Source organism: Anabas testudineus, chromosome 1, assembly GCF_900324465.2.
Source record: "Anabas testudineus chromosome 1, fAnaTes1.2, whole genome shotgun sequence".
Taxonomy (NCBI): Eukaryota; Metazoa; Chordata; class Actinopteri; order Anabantiformes; family Anabantidae; genus Anabas; species Anabas testudineus.
The window spans coordinates 16,780,607-16,802,772 of NC_046610.1; the positions used below are offsets into that span (position 1 = coordinate 16,780,607).

The window sequence follows — 22,166 nt, forward strand, 5'->3', positions numbered from 1 at the left end:
ATCATGTGCAACTTTAACAAATTACTTTTTAATTTAAAAAGTTACATTATCAACATGCAACAGTGTAACAAATTATATTACTCACACAGACACCTCTGCTGTTGACTCCTATACAATCACTTTGTTAAATGAGACATTGTGAACTTACACAACAATGCGGCGGTTAAGGAACCAGTATTTGCGGTGATGTCGATCATAGCCAACTGGCAGCTGACGAATGAACGGCCTGCTCTTCTGCACTTCTGGGATGCAGTCCGCTACGCCGGGTACCTTGTGTGCTGCACACACTTCACACTGCCACTCGTCCTCAGGCACTTCCTGCAATGGTGGCTTCACACACTCCAGATGGTAAACAGCTGAACATGTCTCGCAGCACAGCAGGTCACCAAGACGATGACATACCCTGCAGTGGTCGTCGTATGCAACCACCCCTTCTGACATAAGCTCCTCCCGGGCAATGTTGGTTGCCAGGAACTGGTCCACCAAAAACTGAAGAACTTTAATTTTGCTCTCCAATGGTTCATACGGGTAATCCTCACACTCCTGGAAAGGCAGTATGTGCCGGTACTCCGGGTCACTCTCACAGTATGCCCGCACCACCTCTGGCCAAGTCATGCCATCCACAAAATACAGGGTGGAATTGACAGAGTCCTTCACGTCAGCGGGGCCAAACGTGGTGTTGGAAGTGTCCTCCTCCCTGAGAATAGCTTTAAGCAGGGAGATGTGGGTCTCTGCCAGCAGTGTGCACTGCTCCTGACTGGCCAGTGCTGCACAGAAGTCCTCAAAGCGGAATGGGGAGAGCCGCAGCACTGAGCCAAAGTTGCGGAGGACCTCGTAGACGGCAGACACATTGAGGAGTTGAGAGGTAGGAACCAAGAGGTCCTCAGAAGACTTGGGAAGCTCCAAGGTAGGAATATCCTTTGCCTCAAGGCTGGGAGCCTGTGGTTGCATTGCGCGGTTCCTTCTCCGGCCTGTGAGAAGTGAAGACGGCCAGGAGAGGGAGGAAAGAAAAGGAAGCACATGTAAAAATGCAAAAGACATTTTTGTTTTAATAACTGCAAGCAATTCAAGCTGTCTATCTGTTGTTAACAATGAATGCAAAAGTAACAACCAGTAACTTTAAGCATTTGGAATACATATATTTCAAAGAGAAAACTAACAAGTGTATAGAATAAAGTAACAAGTGTTGCTCTGACTCACTCCGACTATTCAAACCATGTGCATTTTCATGGCATGCAGACAGTACAGCATTTACTGTCATCGTTCAGGTCTCATGGGACTGTGTTCTGTAATTTAGCAAACACTGCCCACAACAATGCAAGAGACGTAATAAATGTTTGATACTGATTTATAAGCCTTTTATTTGTTTCTGCTAAAAACATATGGACAAATGTTGCAGCATATTATTGTCCCTGCTTATTGTCTATCTATGCCATATTTATGTTATGCATTTCTGAACATATGAATGTGGAATGAGGCTGCACTTGTGGTTGATCTCAATGGGTCAGTGCAGATCACCTGACTTGGGCTCATGACCTGGCTGACAAAGCTCAGCTTTGGTATAAAACGGTGAACAAACGTTTTAAAAATCATCATAGTTTTATAATACCGTAAATAAATCACTCCATACACACTCTCTGCCATGTTGTATAAATATATGTGTAAACACTGGCCTAACGCTGATAACCTGAAAGTTGCTTTTTGCCTAATAAATATATTTGCACTAGGGCCAACATGGTTGTGTGGTTTTAAACAGAGGAAACGTGATGGGACTGGTCCTGCCGAACTGACTGTCTCACAATGGATGACTGACTGACCTGTGGCAGCAGTCTGTAGGACAGAACGCACGTACTGTATATACAGTATGAGCTTACAGTAAGATGACAGCGAAAGCACCATGATGTTTGTACGCCATGAGTTTTGATGGATCCTTGCACTTGGCTGCATGATGCTGCCTGATTCATCCGTCATTAGAAAAAGCAGACAGCCTGACAGCCTGGCCTTTGGAAGTTGTGAGGTATGTGTGTAATGCTTGAACCACTTAAATTGCAGCTGAGTCTGACTTGAGTGCTCCAAATCAAGAAATACTATCTACAGTTGAATGGGGTTTTTCTGACAACATTTTTGTCTCCACAAAAACATGAAAAGACAGATACCTGATGTCAGAGAAATAGCTGAAGAGATACCGGAATGCCCTAAACTCTTTTTCCTACACTCCTACCAGCGCATTGCTTTACATAACAGATGCACCAATTGATTTTGCAGACAATTTTATTTACATGACCATGTCCACAGCTGCCAAAGTGATGGATCCAACATGCTCACCTGATAAACACGAGTGGTTACTATGGCAACGGTGCACCACGTAACAGGGTGATGAATTGTTTGCAACAGGTGAAAAAAGGGCGCCTCTTTTCAAAACAATGTCTGTCAAACTCATTAAGAGGCATTAGACAGCTCACACAGGGCTTCTGACATCTTGTCTGAAATAGGTCTGAAGATTGTGCGTAAAAAGTTTCAATTATTATTTATTTCATGGGCATCAGTAGTACTGATTCATTAAGTACTGGATCTTCACAATAAGTGTAAAACTATGAGGTGCTAATCTGAGGCCAACTTTTACACACTGTGTGTTTTGCTGCATCGTTGTTTACATAGCAGAACCTGGACTTATTACTCTTTTACATCAGGGGTAAAACCTGAATGAATGAATTAAGGAAAGTAGCAGCCCCTGCTCATGCATCCTGTTTCTTTCCGTGTATGAAAACGTTCAACGCAGCGCGCATGAAAACAGTCTGGTTAAAACAGGCACGGATGGATCCAACATTATAAATTGACACCCCCCAGAAAAAAATGTGCTGATCCGACAAAAATCCAAAAAAAAAAAAAAAAACACCAGAGCCGGTCGAAGCGTGGAGCAGATCGGCGAGCCAGCGGCCAGCAGAGCACACGGTAAACAAAGGCCCGTTTCTGAGTGCAAGCTCCATTTTGAACAATGCGGCTTGGTTTGTACACTGAGCTAAAAATAAAGTGCACACTTTGACTAATGCAAGCATGCTTCGCTAAAGTGCGTGCACTTGCAAACAAACGTACCTGGGGTGCTACCGAGCGTACTGTGGCTCCTAAAACTACTCTCGGTACAGTAGCTGGCATCATCCTCATCTGGTAGTTCCTCCAGATAGTCCGAGTCGTTTCCCAAGGCCTCCTCTTCTTCGAGATCCGACGAAGGGTTGTCGTTCAGGAGTTCATCTTCGTCTGACCTGTAGCTTAAATTATCCTCCTCCTCGTCGCTGTTGTCGTCGTACACCACCTTGGTTTGAGGCCGCCTCACTCCGCCTCTGCTGCCGCGGCCGCCTCTTGACCCCCTGCCTCTCCCCCTGCCTCCTCTGCCCCGCGATGCCGCGGCCGCCGCCGCGGCGGAGGCTCCAACTTTCCTGCGGCCCCGGGACGAATGAAAGTTCTCTCGGCCGGAGATTTCTGTATCCACCTCCGCAGAGCCAGTACCGCAAACTCCGCCACTTCCTCCCCTTCCCCGGCCCCGTGCTCTGCCTCTCCCCCGTCCACGCATCCCTCTACTCCTGCCGCCCCGAGAGCCTCGGACTGGCCCGGGCGAACCTTCCCACATCACGGCTGCTTGTTTGGGCGGCCTTCCTCTTCTCCCTCTCATTGTAGGAGAGAGTCTCTTCTGTTCCGCTTCAATCTCGGTGCTCGAATAAGCCACGCACACCAGAGAAAAACGGGGGAGAAAAAAGCCAATATATCGGGGGACGTTTCCCGATGAGTCCCCACCAAGCCCCGGTCTCAATTTCAGGGCGGAAAGCTCAAACTGAATGGCCGGTGTCCCGCTCTGGGTCGCCTGCAGACGCCATTTTTCTTCTTGGCTCTCCCTCCGTTGAAAACACAGCAGGCCCCGGAGCTGCGTCAAGCGGGACACAGTTAGCAGCGTCTGTACCGGAAGTGAAGCGCCACTTACTTCAAATTAAAGGCAACGATAAAATATAAAATAAAACAATAATTAGAAAATGCGGAGTACGAAACATGAAATAGGCCACACTGAAGATCATATATATATTTATATTATTATTGTGTCCATAGTGTCCCCAAAAACAAGCGTAAATAGTTTTGTTTCATAACCCTTTCACAGAGACACACATCCGGAAGTGCGGCTTTTATTCTCCAACTTAACACTAATAGGCCTTAGTGGATGCGAGGTCACGTGACTCCTTATACTACAATAGACGCAATTGCCGTGCTAGTTCATAAAATGAGTCTCCGTGCAAACGCGATCCAGCAGCAACACTTTATTAGCGTCGCTTATTCCCGCTGGGTGGTTTAAATCGCAGGTGGGTCAAGTGTATCCCTCGACGCCGTCGTTCATTTCAGCCCGGTCGCCATCGTCGTCACAGCAAAAGCGAGGCGAGAAGATAAGCGCACGTCCGACATGCAGCACTAATGCACGATACTAAGTAGAAGTAGTAAAAGTTAACAGCGCGCATATTGGCAGGTATATGAGCGTGGAGACGACATATCAAATGCATTTTAAAAGGAAAGTTTGAATAATTACCAAGGCCCGGCTACATTTTCAGTCCTGTTTGACATACAGCAGGAGCGACGCTGAGCACCTGCAGAACCAAACATGCGCTTTACTGCATTGTAACAGTGTAATGTAAAAAAAAAACAAAAAAAAAACAATTATAACCAAATGACAAGCAGGCGCCCTGGTGGTCTGCGACCCCTCCACACGCCTCTTCCACACCCTTCACCCTGGATTTGACCTGAACACCTACAGAAGACTTTGTTTTTAAGCCGCTCTTGTTTGCTCTCCCTTTTTTTTTTTTTTTTATTTAGCTACTTCAGAAACAGACACAACACAAACCGAGTACGCTGCTGTCCGTTTAGACGTAAATGAAACAGTCTAGAAGTATAAACTGTAGATAATTTGTGTAATATTTGTTCGTTGTTTTATATTAAAGTAGCCCCGTGTCTCTATCACCAGTTGTCGTGGCCGAGTGGTTAAGGCGATGGACTAGAAATCCATTGGGGTCTCCCCGCGCAGGTTCGAATCCTGCCGACAACGACATCATTTTGTTATTATAATATTATTATTGGAAATACCATGCATGGGGCAGTGACTCGGTATTAGAAGGCCACAAATGTTTTTTTCTCTACAGCAAGTGAGGAATCATAGAAAAACAGCTACTGCTGTGTTTATATTATAATAATGCAGTATGGACTGATCAATACGATTCAGCCACCTTTTACAGTACAGAAAGCACATGGATCAATATAAAGGATGGTTTTGTATAGCATATTTTAATAAAAATAGAAGTCAAACTTGGACTAACAGTTTTTCTATTATTATGTCTGTTTGCACATAAAATGAACGTCAGAAAACCCAGTACAAAGTCACAGCTGACAGATTTACAATATTCTGGTGGGTAAGCACACATTAAGGCATTTATTAAAAAAAAAAAAAAAACCATTAACTAGTTAGAGATACTGTATGACCAGAGTGTAAACTGATTATGCAAACCATGTTCTCCAAATGGTCAAATTTTCAAACATGTTTTTAAACCACAATTTAATTGCAACTGCAAGTGAATTCACCATCTAACAGTAAAACTCATGCAAATTGAGTTCTGAGGGTATCATCTGTGCCAAAAAGCACTTCTTAAACCAGTAGAAACAAACTCGATACCGCATCAGGTGAAAACTTGGAAGGAGACAATATGCTCAATGATTTATTAAAATGTATTTTGTACATATTTTAAAATAGCTCAATGACTTCAATGGAGTACTGCCCGACGTCCTTCTTCACCTTCATCTTATTGAGCTCTTGGAGGCTGCCCTCGATCTTGCCAAGCTCTGAAACCAGTCTCACCTGTCAGAACAAGGCATCTTAGCGTCAATTTTATTTCAGGTTACTCTGAACATGTAACATTTTTTTCGTCTGATGCAACTTTAAGCCATCAAACTGTGCCTTTACACAATCACAGTAACAAAAAGATTAGCAGTTAGAGAGCAGGCAGAAGGGAAGACCATTACCTGAGACTTAACAAAGCTGTGGAGGTTCAGCAGTAAGCCTTTGGCCTCCGGAGTCATCACCAGCACTGTGAAATGTGCATCCAACACCAAGCAAACCCAATCCATGATCTACAGCAAAGTGCAAATGAAAGCAGAGTTAGACATATTTTAATCTCAAACACGAATGGACGATTTGTTGTACTCCACCATAAATTTATGAATGAATGAATGAAACAGAGTATTCAAATCATTACAATGAGTTTCTTGATATCTGGTTCTAGCTGTTGGCAAGTGAACCAACTTTTTTTTGTTGCTGCCTCCAGACTCCAGACAGACAACTAATGTATCCTGCAGTTACAGACACTGTGTAAACTGACATGTAAACTGTGGTCACCCAAATTCATCCAGTAAGACATTTAGACAGACCTGATTTAGGCTTGGGGATCTTAATCCATGCATCTGTGGGAAAGAATCTTGGGAGCACCTCTGGTAGAGGAACTGCAGGTACTGAAGAAAAAGCTGATGGAAAAAGAAAGAAAAAGAAAATTAACACACACTTTTTAAGCATTTAATGATCTCATAAGAACAAAGCATTTAATACCTATCACACCTATCACAGTGTTACTTACAACAACATGCTGAGAGCAGAGATCTTTCAGGTGTGGGAGGAGGAAAGTGTCACTGTATGCCGTCTGCAGGACCTCATTCCTTTGCAGCTCGAGTTAAGATCTCATATTGTAGGATTTTCAGTTTAACTATGCTTTTCATCCACACTACTGGATCTTTATGTACAGTTGATATTAATGCTGGTTAACCGAAGCATCTCAACAACTCACGCCACAGTGTCAGTAAAAAGAAATGTGACAGACAAACGTTCAGCTGAATGCGAATAGCTGTCAGAGGTTTGTGCAGTGAGAGGATACAGTAGAACAGCCTTGTGTAATCCCACTGGACAGATCTGTTCTGGTGGGATGGGAGTCGTCTCCTTGTCTTCTGAATGACCCCCTTCAAAGGAGGTCGGGCTGAAACCATTCTGCAAACCAACCTGGCCACACTCCCTTGACATCAGGGTTTCCATGAAGGAGATGCTGTCAGGATCTAGACTAGCTTTCTCTGCATCGACGTCTGGAATACTACAGGACGAGGACACATTTATTTACTCATTCTACGTCACACAGAGCTGATAAACTGATGAATGATTTACTGTTTGGATAATATTTTAATAAAATGAGTTCCATCAAACTAACAACATACATATATAATATACATTATGATTTTACCTGATAAATGCCTTGAGACAGGCACAGGTGACAGCTTCAGGGATGTCAGGGAAGAACTGCAGGCAGAGCTGACACAGAAAATAATCCTTCCTCTCCAGGGCCAATAGCACAAGGTCAGGACACACACTGTAGACATAACAGTAGATGGTCACATTCAACAGGATTAACACTGGTGATGGTTAAACTACTAGTCAGTGTGGTTCATGTCATTCAAGTCATGTTGTTTGCATTAAAATGCAAATCAACACAATTTTACGATCATGCCTTCATCGTGTCTTACTGACCTGTGACAGAGGCACTGTGTGTGCACGATCTGTGCCAGAGTTGTAGGGGTGTAAAAGGCCGGATCAGCCAGGCTCCGCGACACAAGTGTTGCTGCTAGCTGCCCTACTGAGGGCTGCAGGACTTGGATGTCTACCCTGGAGAGAAGCCCCTCCACCTCTTTCTGGACCTCTTCTACTGATGCTGTCTGTACAAGGAAAAATTAGTAATGCTATTAGCACAACATGTCTGGTGTGGAACATTGTTTGGTACATTGATAGAATACATTTTTACCTTTATGAGCTCCAGAACTTGGTCAGCTGTTAAACTAGGTGTTGACTGGGTCTTACGGTTTGTTCTCTACAGAAAGAGAGAAGAATGAATTTAAGGCTCTATTACTGACAGTAAGGCAAAGCAAATAAACCCAACAGAAGCTCCACAGAATCATTGCTCTTCAGGTTACATTATATTTAACTGGTTAATTTATCATTACAGGTAAAGCTTGGAATAAAGCAACAGGCCTTCTGAAATACACTGAATTTGCCCTGTAGTACTAGGGATTTCTCCCTACATATATTATTTAAAGAATGATAACTACAATAAATCAAACTAATAGTAATTTGCCATATTTTGTTTAGAAAACATACAGTTTTCCTGGTGTCCACTGTTCTTGATGGCTGAACTTTCTCTCCATGCAGAATGTTATTCCAGGATGGTACCAGCGCAGGAGCTTTGGACTCTGGTGCAGAGAAAAACACACTGTACTGAGTTAACAAGAATTTTCCATGTAGAAACTACTACACTGAAGAAAAGTGTATGTACGTGTAATCCAGTGTATCATCACTGTACTAATCACTTATTTTACTCACTTTTTACTTAGTTACATCATGCAGTTTTGCATTATGCAAAATTAGAAATTCATTATGTGTTTTAACTCACCCTCAGCTTGGGCCTGCCTTAGTTTCCCAAGTGCAGAGGCCAGGGAGGATTTGGGGCACTCATAAGGAATAACAGAGAGGGTTTTCCCATGTGGAATGAATAACTTGTTGGAATAGCTCCATAGCTAAACAACGGAGAGAAAACAACACAGAGCAAATCTGAATGAATGGCACAAGTTAAGTAAACAGAATGATAAACACCAATAGACCGGTCAGTTTTTAGGACTGTAAACTGCCATAAAGTGGTGAGAAGGGATAGTGAGCCCTGTCACAGTGGAGAGCAGATACAATGCTCTACCAAAGACATACAGTCCTTCATCAGCACCCAGCAGCTGGAAGGACAGGGAACTTTGGCATGCAGTAATAACAACCAGAGAAGCCCGAGTGGGTGGTTCATGCAAATGTATAATGTCAGCAACAAAAGCAGCTGAATGTCCTGTATGAGCTCTCGAGTCCTGCTGTTTGCATTGCTAAAAAATCAGTACTAGCATATTATTTCTCTCACTGATACAACTAGTAGAAGACTACCAGTTCAGTGGGTAATGTGCATCCAATACAGAAAGCATTCCTACCTGCCCGTAGATTTTACCCGCCATCTCTTTTCCTGCCTGAAGCGTCTGGAAATTGGCATTCCAGATGCACAAAAAGTCTGAAAAAAGAATCAAACAAAGAGAGCCATTCAGGAGCCACAGACACACATCAGATACTGGAGTCACACAGCTTCAAGTCATAGTTTAACATTTTCACATTCAAATGTGAAGATTAAGTCTAAGAGTTTCAGCCTACTATTATTTAAATCCATTCTGTTCTGTTTAATTCAATAGACTTTGGACAAAGTTGATTCTTAATTGTCACAGTACAATTAGTGAAGACTGGAGCTCAGGTTACTTTGTATCATGTGCCCTTGCTCACATCTGAGTGCAGATATTTTTGCCAACACAAAAATTCTTTAACTCTGCTTGGTCAGTTAACGCTGACAAATGTGGTGTACAGATGTGATACATGTTGACATCTTACTGGCATGCTTCACTGAGAAGAGCTTTGTATAGTGCATTCTGCTTTAACTATATTCAAATCTGCTTAAATGCTGTTAGTTGTTTTAAAACTGAAACTAATAGAGCACTTGGGGTCTTCATTTGAGGAAGTGTAATTAAACAGTAATTACCTTTACCAGCTCCGGCAGAGGGGTGTGGAACTCCCACTACAGCTACATGGGCTTCATCCAGGACCAGGGCTGATGCTGCCTCCAGCAGGCCCTCACTGACGGGAAGGGCCAGCAGCAGGCTACGGGGCAGTGGTAGAGCCTGGGCCCCCTCTTCAGCCCCCGGGCCCCTTACAGACACTACACTCTGGTACATGTGACCATTAGGGTCTGGGTGGCAGAAAAATCAGGAGAAGGAGTATTTAAAAAACTGAGACCATGGGGAAATAGAAATGGTAATACTAACTATTTAACTGCAATGTAAAAAATACTTTAAAGAAAAGCTCAACTCATTTTAACCCTGAGTTTAGAGTGAATCATGCACCGGCTGCAAAACTAAGTCAATACTGATTTACATGTTCAAGGTAATGGAAATGTATTCTATTGGTTGTTTGTCAACTTGGAAACCACAGGCTCCCCTCCATGTACACAGTGGACCTGCCATTTCTTCCCATAACAAATGGGCACTGAGCAAATCAGTGGCTGCACGCTTCATAAACACAAAGTAATCAAGTTGCTGTCACAAGCTGGCATTATCAGTAATCAAATATTTCTTTGATTTTCATGATCAATGCATGTCACACGGATTCTTGAGCCTGTGTTTTATTTCTAGGTTTATCAAATTAGCCTGAGACTAAACTAAAAATACTTTTACTGGAAATTCAGGCTTACAAAGATAAAGCAGGCGGATGTGTTGATCCCTGAAGGAGGCGGAGAAGCTGAGTGGAGAGATACCAGGCTCCTCTTTCTCTAACCGGTACCTCTGTAGGGTGTTGGGATTTAGTCTCTGCACATAGAGGAAATTATCTCCTTTCTGTGGGAACAGAGAGACAGCCATTCAATACAAAGAGGCATTCAGAGATAGCAATAACTAAGAATAGATGCTCATGTCCATAGAAAAAAAAAAAAAAGAATATTCTAGTTATTTAATAGTGGATCATACCTGTTCAGTGGTGAAGATGACAAACTGCTGTGTCTCTGCCACCATGTTTATGCTCCACCTAACAACAAAATAAATCATTAGCATGCTTTAGAAGACAACATGTCAGACCACAGTCCAACACCAGCAAGTGAGTTACTTCAGTGTTTGAAATGCCATTCGTGTAAATTTGTTTCTGCAACCACAAAGTTGTTATTGCGAACATTTAAAATCAGATTGTGAACCTCAATCTGGATTATAGGTGATTTAATGGGACTGCAACACACAACAATGCCGACCTTATGGCCTCTTCTTCAGCCAGGACTTCATTAATGGGCTGCTGGGGAGCAGCGAGCAGAGAGTCTAGCAGTCTCACAGCTCCTCTTTGGAACAAGACCACAGGCTCCCCTCCATGTACACAGTGGACCCGCCAGACATCTGATGACACCTGCAGACATAAGATGCAGCTATAAGAATATAACAATAGGGGAATTTGTTGTAACATGAAAGGTTTGTTTTTCTTAATACTAAAGTTAATTCTGAGATTTAGGGACTTTCTACACAAAAAAAAGGTTCATGCCAGCTGCAGAAAGAACAGAAGGAAATATTTCCTTTTAAGTTTCTGTCACATAGGTTGATCTTAATGGAGCAGAAGTAAATAACAATCTGCATGCTTGATGTTTTTCTATTAGAAAAGATTAGCCTAATAGCAGTACTTAGACTTACTGTTGCTTTAAAGGCCTTATCCAAGAGGATATCTTCTTCCTTCCAAATTCTGATCACCTTAAAAACAACAAAAACAAAAATAAGGCATTTTAATGTGACAGATCTCAGATCTACAGAGACCAATAATACAGTTTGTTCATTGTGTCCAAGAAACCTGGTGTCTAGACGGGTAGATGTGAGAATGAAGTCATGCAAAAGAACATAGAAAACTCACAAATGCATTTAGCATACTTTGTAAAAATGAAAAGCAAATGGTCATTGCTTTTACAATTAGGTTTGTAATATCAGTGTTTGGGAGTTCACCAACTTATTCAATTATATGTAAAAAAAAACAACAACAAAAAAAAAAAAAACATCTTGTTGTTTGGTTCAGTGTTTTACCAGTGAGGTTACACACAAAACAAGAATGACATAGAGAAGCTTACCTTGTTGTCTGAGACTGCTACATACTCCTTGGTCTGCGAGTTGAAGACTGCTGGACAGGTCAGGTTTTGTCCTTGTTTGACTGTCCAGCTGCCCAGTGGCTTCTGATCCGATACCTGTCAGAAGCACAAAACAGAAAAACAATCTCTAACATAGGAATATATTAACCTTACCAATCACAGCAGTATCTCTTTATTCCTAAAGTTTTAAATGTAATAAATGATGTACAATGATGTTTTATAGTGTCCAAACTGTTGGCTGTAGACATTCACGTTGGAAGAAGTAGTAGATATCTGCAGATATATGATGACTACTGGCTGATTAGCAGATCACATGTTGAGACCACTAATTAAAGTCTTATTTAGCATGATGCAGGTGAATATCTAACGTTAGCTAACATTTGCCTGTAAACTAGCATGATGTTTACTCCGACCTTTAGAGTCGATTTTCGAGGAATAGGAGTCACAGTACTATCACAACTAAAGTACAAACTACATATGCTGTCTTGTCGATGTTTTTTTTTCTACTGATGAAAAAACAAACTACGATGCTGTTACAGACACGAGACAAGCAGTGGGACGATCAGCTGGCCCAGGCTACGAGAGTCCACAAAACAAACACTATAAACTTGCCTTGTACAGCATGACAGATCTGGTTGAGTCCGTGACGACAACATGGTCACTATCTCTCTCTTCTTCGATACCCTGAATACCTGAATTTGATAGATTTTGAGCTGGGGCAAGTCCGCACAACGTGTATCCCTCATACAGCGCGGCCATGCTGGACGAGAAGAACGCAGGACTCGTCGGATCTCGCGAGAATAGACGCGCGTCAACCGGAAACGGGAGACAGCAACATACTGTGTTGTAGGGCTGCAGGCTACGAACCCGGTTTATTCATTAACTCAGAGTTTTAATTTAAGAAGATCCACATTTTAGATAGCCGGTATATGCAAGACAAATGAAAACACTGGAAATTTCAGGCGTTTTAAGTTTAAAAAACGTACACAAAATGAAATCTGACGTATGCATACAGTGTCAAGTGAAGTACAACTTCTAACTACAGTCAGTGAGCTGCATATTAATTTTATTATATTATTATACCCTATTCAGGTCACAAACAGACAAATGGACATTATAGGCTCTCGCATTGATAACATAGCTACATTTCTGCATAGTTTGCTGAGAGTTTGCTGGTTCCTGATACATGTCATATAAACATAGGCGCTTTGTGTAGAGCCCATTACACCCTCTATTACCATTTCTGAATCCCATTATGATATATTCTTTCTGATATTGTGTCATAGTTGATGATTAGTGTCCAGACTGGTATATGTAAAGGCAGATTAATAAAAATAAGTTTGGTAAATCGGGGTATTGTATGTTATCAGAGGCAAAGTTGCAGAACCATTCACTTTATCACTGAGTCAGATAAAATCATTCCTCATGTGTAATTCACAACAAAGAGACATCTTGAGTCAGATCATGTTCTTTAATGTTAGAGACCACAACACACTTATTCCATGATTTTTTTTTTTTGTGGAGAAGTGATCTGCTTCTGTTTCAGCACTGTTCGATTTCTGATGGAAGCGAACCTGAATGTAAGGTATAGTCCAAAGAGCTGGGCTCTAGAAAGAGACAGACACACAGAGACACATAACCGGCTAAACTGGGAACACTGTGTTACAAGTATAGTTCCTGGAAAATATTAAACTAATACTGGACTGAAAGCTATGTTAAAATATTCCTTACCCTCAAAGCATTGTGGTATTTTGAGTTTTCCATCAATACACTGGGTCGGCACAGCATAACCACAGTTCCTTGCCTCGTCCTTGCAGTAGACTGAGACAAGTTCCTTGTGTAAAATTCTGTTAGGTTTCAGGTCTTTGATCCAGAGTTTTCTTCCCTTGTATAATATCCTTCCTTTGTCAATGCCAACCCTGCAAGGACCTTTCAATTGTAATGGAAAAAAAAAACATTACATCAGAGAAATATTGTTTTTCATCAAGCGGTAATACTTAAGACATTAGCAAATAAAATAAGATTTTAATGTTAACATTTAATTCATGGGTTTCAGTTTAGGTGATTGAGAAGAGTTGGCATCTGGCAGGAGTTTGATCGTGCTGCAGCTAAGCATGGGGCTAAATGTTTAATTATTAACTTTACTTGTTTGTTTGTTTTTAGCACAGGTCAAATGCAGAATAATTCAAATATAATAATAAAATAAAAGTTCAGAATAGACTGGAAAAGCAACTATATGGATTCAAATTTGGAAAAACCTAACAAAATGTTCAATTCCATGCCGCTCTCTTCTGCAAAGCCAAAAATATACAATATGGTAATATCAGGTCTAGCACCCTGCTTCCCTCAAAATCACTTTGCTCTTACCAAAATATGTCATACTAAGTTAATGCAATATTGGTTGCAGGCCTACCCTTGCAGGATGGTTTTTCAGACCAGTTTCCATTCTGCTGACAGACAACCTGCAGGCTTCCCTCCAGCACATAGTCTCCATGGCAGCCATATTTGACTGTTTCCTTGTAGTCGTACTCTCTGTCATCATTGCTTGACTTGTAGCCTCTGTCGATGTTCTCTGGTGGAGGGCAGGTCACCACTGTAGAGGAACAAGTTTATTCTGTCTGTCACTATGTGTGTGTTACATGTTTTGTTGATTGTCCAACTTTTAATTATCCTAAAGTAAAATCAATAAAAACTTCTCCCTGTACCACTAGAACTACTCCTGATGTAATCCCAGCAGCTCCTGCTTTTACAACCTTTCATACCTCGACATTTGGGTACCTCGGTCCATTCGCCGTCAGCTTTGCATTCTCCTCTTGCTTTGCCAATAAGTACATACGGAGGCAGACATCTGTACGTCACTGTGACGCCATAATCAGTTGAGTTTCCTCTGATCTTCCTGTCATAAATTATCATCCCAAACTCTGGGATTGGAGCGAGACCACAGGCCACAGCTATGAGAGAAGCAAATGACCACGCTCACTAACAGTGCATCCAGTATTTTTTTTATATATAGTATATATTTTTGCATGGCTTGTCTACTAACGTCTCCAAAGACCACAGAAAATCTTCTATGTCAGCAGCTATATGCTGCATGTTTAGTTTATTGTTTGTTTTTATTATTTTTTTTATACTGTAGGATGTGCTGGGTTACATACGCAGGCACTCCGGTACTGTTGCACTCCATGTTCCATTAGCTTGGCACACGGCAGTGCTGGCTCCAGTTAAGACATACCTGTGAGGGAGAAGACATATCACTCAGCCAGTGCTTAGGTTGAAACTGAATAGACACAATGATCACGATGATTGACTCAAATCGTTTTTCAAATTTATTAAACAATTTCAACATTTGACTTTTGGAAAGCATCTGAGTATGATGATGCTAATTACATACTTGTTGTTTATCAGATAGACTTATGTACCTTCATACTGAACACGTCACACAACAAAATTCACACATTGCTTTACCCTTCATGACAGGTGTAGTTGATCGCACTCTGGTATGTTGTATCTTCATAGTACATTTCTCCATTAGACAGTGGATCGGGATAGGGACACCTTTTTGCTGCAAGACAGAATACAGCGGAGGCGACACGTGTAAATCCAAATATCTAGCTGTTTTTAATAAATAATACAATTGACAGTGGAGCAAGGTAAACACTGAAGTGACTGTAGTCATGTACAACCTTTGAGTCAACCTCAAGTTAACAGTATTTAAAATCCAAAATAATCAAAGAGTATTATTTTAGCAGATTCTGATAAAATATAATTAAAATAAAATAAAGTCATTATTTATATAAAATTGGAAGATGAATCAGTGTTAACAGTGATAATTTAATAATAATTTAATTTAAACTAATTTAATATTAAAAGTAAACATTTCATGTCACACTTAATTAGGTTTAACAGTATGCCCTGAATAAGATGTTCTGTCACGAGGCCTTAAGTTCTCACTAGAATAATGAAGACCCACGTATGCACTTTAATTTGGTTTTCGTCCATTGTCCGCTGGCAGTGCAAACTATCTTCCGAGGGCCAGACATAGGAGTGTACCCCTGTTTACAGGACAGCGGCAGCTCCGCACCAGGGTTAAAGTACCTCTGGATCCCATCCAGCTCAATGTTGTCTTGCAGCTCAGGCCTAAAACATACTGCAAAAACACACAGATTTAGGCACAGAGTTCGTAGGCACATGCTGGCACTGACTATAGGAGTGTGTGTGTTAAAAATGATCACTGTCACATGGCACTATGCTGTGGTAATTTACTGAATTTGCACTGAGCACTTATCACATGATTATTCTGTGAACTGTCAGAGGACACTTACACTGCAGAACTAAATATTCAGTTTTCAGACTGATTTTAATCTAAAGAGATTTGGCAATTGACAGAGATTTTATCTACAAAACTAAACATGATAATTACAATGCTAATGTTGCTTAGACATGTGTTGTGTAAGAAATAAATGTGCCCATGCGAAGCTATAAAACATCAAATAAAACTCATTATAATGAGTAAATACCATTGTCGTGCTGGCATGTCACGGAGGTAAAAAATACAAATGCACCCAGTAGAAACAAAGTCAGCCTGTGTTCCATCCTCGACAGTCCTGGGTGATGTCCTACGGCCTCTTGTTTAAACCCTGAATCTCTGTCCTCTCTTTAACTGCTGTTTGTGCTTCTCTAAAAGCAAAGAGATAAGAACGACATGAAGTGACTGCCCACAGCTGATCCTTGCTTTGTTTTCCCTTTTTTTGATTTGCTATTTGCACAAAACTGATGGGAATCTACGTGATCTACTTTTCACTGCCCCCACAGTGGACTTTCCCTTGTTGCTGTCATGTTATGAAACAGCAGCATAAGAAGATTTTTTTTTTGTGCACCTTCTCTCCTTTAAACAAATTTTTTTTTTGTTTTAATCATTATTGAATAAACATAAATGCAGTATATATCAAAATCTAAACAAATGAACAGACTAGAATCATGGGAAATGCTAGAAGTCAACACTATAATACACAAATATGATGGTTTTATAGTCTTGGCCGGTAATATAGTGTCATTATCTCATTTGCATTTGCACAGCACTTCCTCAGCCCCAGCAACTCTTTGGCCTGTTCATCCCATAATATCACAAGAAAGAAATCTGCAGGGAAGGTTTGTCAGGGTGACATTTGTAGACACAGCCCAGATGGTCTGTTTTTAATCAAGTGATTTATTGTTGACTGAATACTTACATGTATGTATTTACTGTGTTTTAATGCACAGTAGCACCATGCATCTCTCTGTCTGTCCATCTAGCAACACATACAGTATATGCATCACATTCTGCGTGCAGACTGGGTTGAATGACAGACAGGAGATTAGAAACTACATGATCTTGAGATACCACGTCACCATTTTATAGCTATAATGAAAAAATCTCTTCAGTGTTTTAAGATCAGAATACATGTGAACAATAAGAAAGGCAGTCTCAGTCTTATAGCATATTATTACAGATCAATTATTCATAATCCAGCCATTGATATCTAGTCAGTATACATGGTGTTTCAGGTCATTCTCTGTGAAGTTATGCAGGTCTTGGAGGTTGTGTGGACCTTGCAGGAGGCGAAGCAGCACACATTTCAATTTCTGATGGAAGGCTTTTTGGCTTCAATGCATATTCCAACTTGCCTGGTTCTAAAACAGAAACGAAAACAGAAGCAGATATATTATGAACATAAAATCTATGATCTGACTGCATTCTAAATATCTCTGTAAGTCATCTGACAGATGTATTGTGTAACATTTTACAGGAAAAACGTGCTTTCACAACCCACGTTTATGTAAACAGGGCAGCCGCAACATTAGAAACATCTCTTAAAGTAATGCACACCAGTACAACGACACCACTCGCTCAACATTTAGTAGAATTATCACTCCGCTGACACTTTTGACAAAAACTCTGAAATCATAACCTTGTAAAACTAGAATTTGTGGCAGAGCTGCACAATTGAATTGCATCACATTGTGCAGTTGTACCTAATAAAGTGGCCAGTGAGCGGCTGTACCATAGGATACAGACTACGTCCTTCAGCCTATTAGAAAACCGTGTGCACGTTTGAGCTATTTCTGTTTTAGATACAATTCTAACATTGTACATGTATTTACATTTACATTTTTCTATTTTAGGTACAAGTATTGCATTGGTACCAGTACTTATGGTGCTTTCAGATGTATCTTGCTTGTTGAAAGCATCACTTTCACCTTTGGAAAGATTAGTTTGACTCTGATTTATTGAGCTGACCAGGACTCACCCTCAAAACAATCGGGGATGGGGAGAGTTCCATCTTTACACGTACTGGCCACAGGGTAGCCACACCCCTCTGCTTTGTTCAGACAATAGAAGACAACATGTTCCCCGTGGAGAACTCTGTTTGGCTTAAGGTCGGCAATCCAGAGTTTCTTGGTGTTGTAGAAGATACGACCTCTTTTGATGCCAACCGTGCAGGGAGCTGAGTGAAAAAACAGCAGTTAAAGCAAAAACTTTAAGTTTTACGATTATTACAGATTTCACGCTAATGTGAAATCCCATGCCTACATTTATTTGAAAGCAGTGCTGAAGAATGATTTTTTCAAATTCTGTCTAGTTTTCTCATGACTCACCTCTGCAGAATGGCTTGGTAGACCAGTTCCCTGTGTTTTGGCACTGTACCTCAGCCTCACCTTCGAGAACATAGTGGTTGTTGCAGGCATATTTAAGCTTCTCCTTGTAGGCATGTGGCCTCATCACAGCTATAGTGGCAAAGCCATTTAGTATACCTTCTGGAAAGGGGCAGCTCACATCTAGGATGATGAAAAAACAGATATAAATGTGAGAAGGTATTGTTTAATAATCACATTGTAGACATAATCACTTCATGTCCACGTGGACATTTGCAGCAATTTTGAAGAAACTCCTTCAAGGTGTTCAGAGCTATTGTGGTATAGAGAATAGGACAGGTAGATGGACAACCCAAAAACTGAATGCCTCTGACTCTGGCCACCATCACCAGCGCAGACAGAGGCATAAAATTGAATCAAAGGGAAAGAGATGGTACCGCGGCAAACTGGTGGTTCGGTTACACTTCCATCCGCCATGCAGGATCCCCGTTCATAACTCGGTGCTTTAGGTGGGTTACAGTCATAAGTCCAGCTTTGGCCATAAATAGTGTTGGTTCCAGTGATTGGCTTATCATGGACAATCCTTCCGTTTGTAGGTGACTTGGGCAGAGGACAACTCACAGCTTTAGGAAGAAAAACAATAGCATTAATCACACTGAGGTAACTTCTGAATTATTCTGTAGTCTGGTCAAAGCGGTAACTTAAACTTCCTAATAAGATTTTTATTTTTTAAATAGTCTTCCATTTTTAAATACTACACTTCTACATCTACATTGGACACGTATCAACTTTATTACCTTTGCACAGAGGTGGAGGATTGCTCCATGTGCCATCATGCAAACACCTGCTTTCATTGGCTCCTTGCATGACATACCTGACGAACAAAGGTTCACACCAGTCTGAGAAGTAATACTGTAAAAACACAACTTGTAATGACACGTGAGGAACTGTAAAGTGACTTTGACTGTCATCCAGTTTTACCCATCATCACACGTGAAATTAAGCACACTCTTGAATGGAGCTTCTGTCTTTCCCATTGCTAATGGCTGCAGAGGTCTGGGTATCGGGCACATCTTAGCTGTAAAGATATAAGATAATATGATGTTTTACAACACAGAATTCACACCTTTTGTTGATTAAACAACATCACACACACAAAATAATGTGTATCAAGGATAACCAGCAGAATAATAGAAACCATTCATCACAGCATCATAATACCAGCGATACCACTCACTTTAAAGCTACTGTATAACATCTGTTTGTTCTTAGAACTTGAGAGTTTGTGGTTTGAGTAATTTCCAAATACCTCTCTGCATCATTGTGAGCTACTAGACATACACTTAATTGAACACTACAGTCCTTACTCACGAGAACATGCCAGGTTCGACTGTGTCCACGTTCCTTCGGCAGTGCACGCTATCCGTTGGGTTGTTGATGTTGTAGAAGGCAAATACCCCTGGCCACATGTGAGGGTCACCTCTTCTCCAACCTCATACACACGTTTTAGGGTAGATTCGTCAATCCCACCGGTGATAGGTGGCCGGCCACATACTGGTTATTAAACAAATAAAGACCATGAGTCTTAAAACAATGTTCACATTATACTTTTTTTCACATAACACAGCGACAGTCTTCAACAACTGATAATGATAGGTGGAGAATTTTTAATTTGTAATTGTTGTGAAGCCCGTGCACAACTTTCCTTAATGTGTGACACCATTAACCATAAGCTGCTTAATCCAGTGAAATGCAAATAAATCAAGGAATAAGTGCAGCACATCACCAAATGCAAAGAAAACCGGTTAACCTGCTCCATTTTACCTCTCTTGGATGTTACAGTTGTGAATAAAGCTACTTGGCAGAGGAGCAAGAAAACCCAACTTGGAGCCATCATCTTGGGAGTGAATCCTCTTCAGCAGCCCTCACATTCGAGTGGGGATGGGGCCAAGATAAATGCCACTGGGTAATCAGGCCCCTGATAGCCTCCTCCAATCAGATGCCAGTGTAAACTCCTATTGATTGAGCACAAAGGTCTTAACTACTGCATATTTACCTAGAGTTGATCAATAGCCTCGATTTGGTAGAGTCAGCAGCAGACACAGCATGATATGAATAAATGAATAGTGAAAGTTAGAGGCTCCTAAGAGTCCGTCTGTACTACTATGTGCTACTCACAAGAGCACATTTGACAGTACTGACACCACTTAACACCTCCTTAGTGATGCTCAATCACTACTCTATTAGTCTAATTAAGGAGAGAGATAATATGACAACTATTACACCACAACTAAAACCACGGGGTGTGTTGTGTATATAAAACGTTAATATAAAACTTGCCTTTTGGCTTGGCGTTCAAATATAGGAGCTGTCAGCGTACAAGAGGAGAAAAATAAAACTTAGAAAAACACCTTAAAATCGATAAACTCAGAAAAGTCTGAGAAAGCTGGTGAACAGCTGTGGGAATATTTCGCCGAAATGAATCCAGCTGAATAAAACATAACGTGTAATATGTGCAAGTAAGGACTCCAGTCATATTCATGAGACATATACATAAGTACAACAAATGATCTTTAAGGACACTTCGTCAAACACAATTAACATCATTATCAGAGATAATCACTGTAATCTTAAATGGAAAAATGCATTTTTGGTCAAGTAAGAAATAAATGTTTAATAAATAATGACAATTGTAAGTAGTACCCATGCACATCATGGACTACGGGTCTGAGACATTAACAAAAGCATTCATTTCTTGAACATTATAATGAGAGCTGAATCTAATAAAACCTACAGTTTGGTATGAATCAGATTATATGGAAGCTTTGCATCATATCAACTGCCTGAAAAAGGCCTTTGCAGCTGCTTGGGACAAAACTGTCAGGAGGTGAGCTGGCAGGCAGTCTGAAAGGACATATATCTATGTATAATGTGAAGCATATTCAGTCATAAAATACTATTTCGTTACAATTATACTGCATAATAAATATATATAACAGTAAAACAGTAGGAACGATCCGTGTAAGAAACTCCACAGATGTGCGATGCGCTGTTTTTCCACACGATGACGCCTCCATCCCAGATTCCTGCAGCGGGACCGGGGGCCCCCTCCCTCCCACAGAGGGCCCTGTTGCGTCACATTCACATGAAACCAGAGGAAGCAGAGCCGAGCAAAGTTACAAGAAGAGTCACTGCGAGCAGGAAGTCAGTGTTAGAAATAAAATGGGATCATCGTGTCTCAGCTGCAAAGGGTTAGAGGACGTATTGAGGCTGCTACACAGCTTTCAAATATTCATATGAAATATAAATAATGATTCATGTAAACTTAAAAATAAAAGCATTTCCCGCACAGATTACATACAAAATAAAATCAAATAAGAAAAAAATTAGTTTAACGTATTTTGCGCCACTGGAAATAAATGTAATTAAAATCAATTTTAAAAAAAAGAAAGCTTTAAAGAAAGCAGTAATCTATGAAACTTAATTTCTGCAGATGACCTGAAAGTTGACAGTGCTTCTCCCAGGAGATGAGAAACTGTGGGTAGGGAATGTAATGAATCCTTAACACTCAACTAAACATGCAGAAAGCTTTCATGGGTTCATTTGATGATTTAAAAGGTTTGTGGGTGCTGCTTTCATGCATTGTTCGACAACGGCTTTGTGCACACCTCTGTGACTGTGACTAAGATTAAAGGCTGCACAGATAAAGGCAAACAACAAGAACAGTAGCCCTCTGAGGAT

The 22,166-nt window shown here is 40.9% G+C and overlaps 4 protein-coding genes and 1 non-coding gene across 11 annotated transcripts in view; 1 reads left to right on the forward strand and 4 right to left on the reverse strand.

Annotated features, from left to right (window-relative positions):
* Positions 1–3,910, reverse strand: part of LOC113161674 (nucleosome-remodeling factor subunit BPTF) — a 38,790-nt gene extending 34,880 nt beyond the window's left edge. For all 7 annotated transcript variants that reach the window (XM_026359434.1, XM_026359440.1, XM_026359439.1 and 4 more), the window contains exons 1-2: positions 3,094–3,910; positions 149–971 (exon numbers count right to left, since the gene is read on the reverse strand). In XM_026359434.1, the coding sequence (XP_026215219.1) occupies positions 149–971; positions 3,094–3,667 (1,397 nt within the window). In that variant the 5' untranslated portion in view covers positions 3,668–3,910. The remainder of the gene's footprint in view (positions 1–148; positions 972–3,093) is intronic.
* A 1,085-nt stretch (positions 3,911–4,995) lies between these two features.
* On the forward strand, positions 4,996–5,077 carry trnas-aga. Its single transcript has one exon. It is a non-coding gene; the product is annotated as a tRNA-Ser (tRNA).
* A 215-nt stretch (positions 5,078–5,292) lies between these two features.
* On the reverse strand, positions 5,293–12,574 carry nol11 (nucleolar protein 11). The gene is made up of 18 exons (XM_026359455.1): positions 12,405–12,574; positions 11,775–11,888; positions 11,350–11,406; positions 10,923–11,071; positions 10,648–10,705; positions 10,377–10,518; positions 9,669–9,875; positions 9,076–9,152; positions 8,505–8,628; positions 8,213–8,304; positions 7,860–7,925; positions 7,589–7,773; positions 7,305–7,430; positions 6,948–7,157; positions 6,654–6,732; positions 6,451–6,543; positions 6,046–6,153; positions 5,293–5,881 (listed from the first exon to the last, which is right to left on the reverse strand). The coding sequence occupies exons 1-18, from the start codon at positions 12,549–12,551 to the stop codon at positions 5,768–5,770; spliced, it is 2,148 nt and encodes a 715-aa protein (XP_026215240.1). The 5' UTR covers positions 12,552–12,574; the 3' UTR covers positions 5,293–5,767.
* Positions 12,575–13,249: 675 nt separating this feature from the next.
* LOC113161699 (beta-2-glycoprotein 1-like) lies at positions 13,250–16,502 on the reverse strand. The gene is made up of 8 exons (XM_026359482.1): positions 16,310–16,502; positions 15,763–15,939; positions 15,258–15,354; positions 14,948–15,024; positions 14,555–14,743; positions 14,206–14,385; positions 13,524–13,721; positions 13,250–13,399 (listed from the first exon to the last, which is right to left on the reverse strand). Exons 1-8 carry the CDS (start codon positions 16,383–16,385, stop codon positions 13,335–13,337), a joined length of 1,059 nt encoding a protein of 352 aa, XP_026215267.1. The 5' UTR covers positions 16,386–16,502; the 3' UTR covers positions 13,250–13,334.
* Positions 16,503–16,951: 449 nt separating this feature from the next.
* LOC113161697 (beta-2-glycoprotein 1-like) lies at positions 16,952–20,379 on the reverse strand. The gene is made up of 8 exons (XM_026359480.1): positions 20,250–20,379; positions 19,797–19,979; positions 19,407–19,503; positions 19,223–19,299; positions 18,863–19,048; positions 18,429–18,608; positions 18,080–18,277; positions 16,952–17,462 (listed from the first exon to the last, which is right to left on the reverse strand). The coding sequence occupies exons 1-8, from the start codon at positions 20,320–20,322 to the stop codon at positions 17,353–17,355; spliced, it is 1,104 nt and encodes a 367-aa protein (XP_026215265.1). The 5' UTR covers positions 20,323–20,379; the 3' UTR covers positions 16,952–17,352.
* Positions 20,380–22,166: the final 1,787 nt, after the last annotated feature.

Excerpts from the sequence above, each read along its gene's own strand:
- LOC113161699 (XM_026359482.1), bottom strand. The coding sequence starts at position 16,385 with ATGGAACACAGGCTGACTTTGTTTCTACTGGGTGCATTTGTATTTTTT. Across the intron at positions 15,355-15,762 it reads AACCAAATTAAAGTGCATAC|CAAAAAGGTGTCCCTATCCC; the intron begins GTGGGTCTTCAT and ends TCTGTCTTGCAG. Across the intron at positions 15,025-15,257 it reads AACTACACCTGTCATGAAGG|GTATGTCTTAACTGGAGCCA; the intron begins GTAAAGCAATGT and ends TCTCCCTCACAG.
- nol11 (XM_026359455.1), bottom strand. The coding sequence starts at position 12,551 with ATGGCCGCGCTGTATGAGGGATACACGTTGTGCGGACTTGCCCCAGCT. Across the intron at positions 11,407-11,774 it reads TAGCAGTCTCAGACAACAAG|GTGATCAGAATTTGGAAGGA; the intron begins GTAAGCTTCTCT and ends GTTGTTTTTAAG. Across the intron at positions 10,706-10,922 it reads GCTGAAGAAGAGGCCATAAG|GTGGAGCATAAACATGGTGG; the intron begins GTCGGCATTGTT and ends TTTTGTTGTTAG.
- LOC113161697 (XM_026359480.1), bottom strand. The coding sequence starts at position 20,322 with ATGATGGCTCCAAGTTGGGTTTTCTTGCTCCTCTGCCAAGTAGCTTTA. Across the intron at positions 19,504-19,796 it reads GTCGAACCTGGCATGTTCTC|CTAAGATGTGCCCGATACCC; the intron begins GTGAGTAAGGAC and ends ATATCTTTACAG. Across the intron at positions 17,463-18,079 it reads CATCCCCGATTGTTTTGAGG|AACCAGGCAAGTTGGAATAT; the intron begins GTGAGTCCTGGT and ends TTTCTGTTTTAG.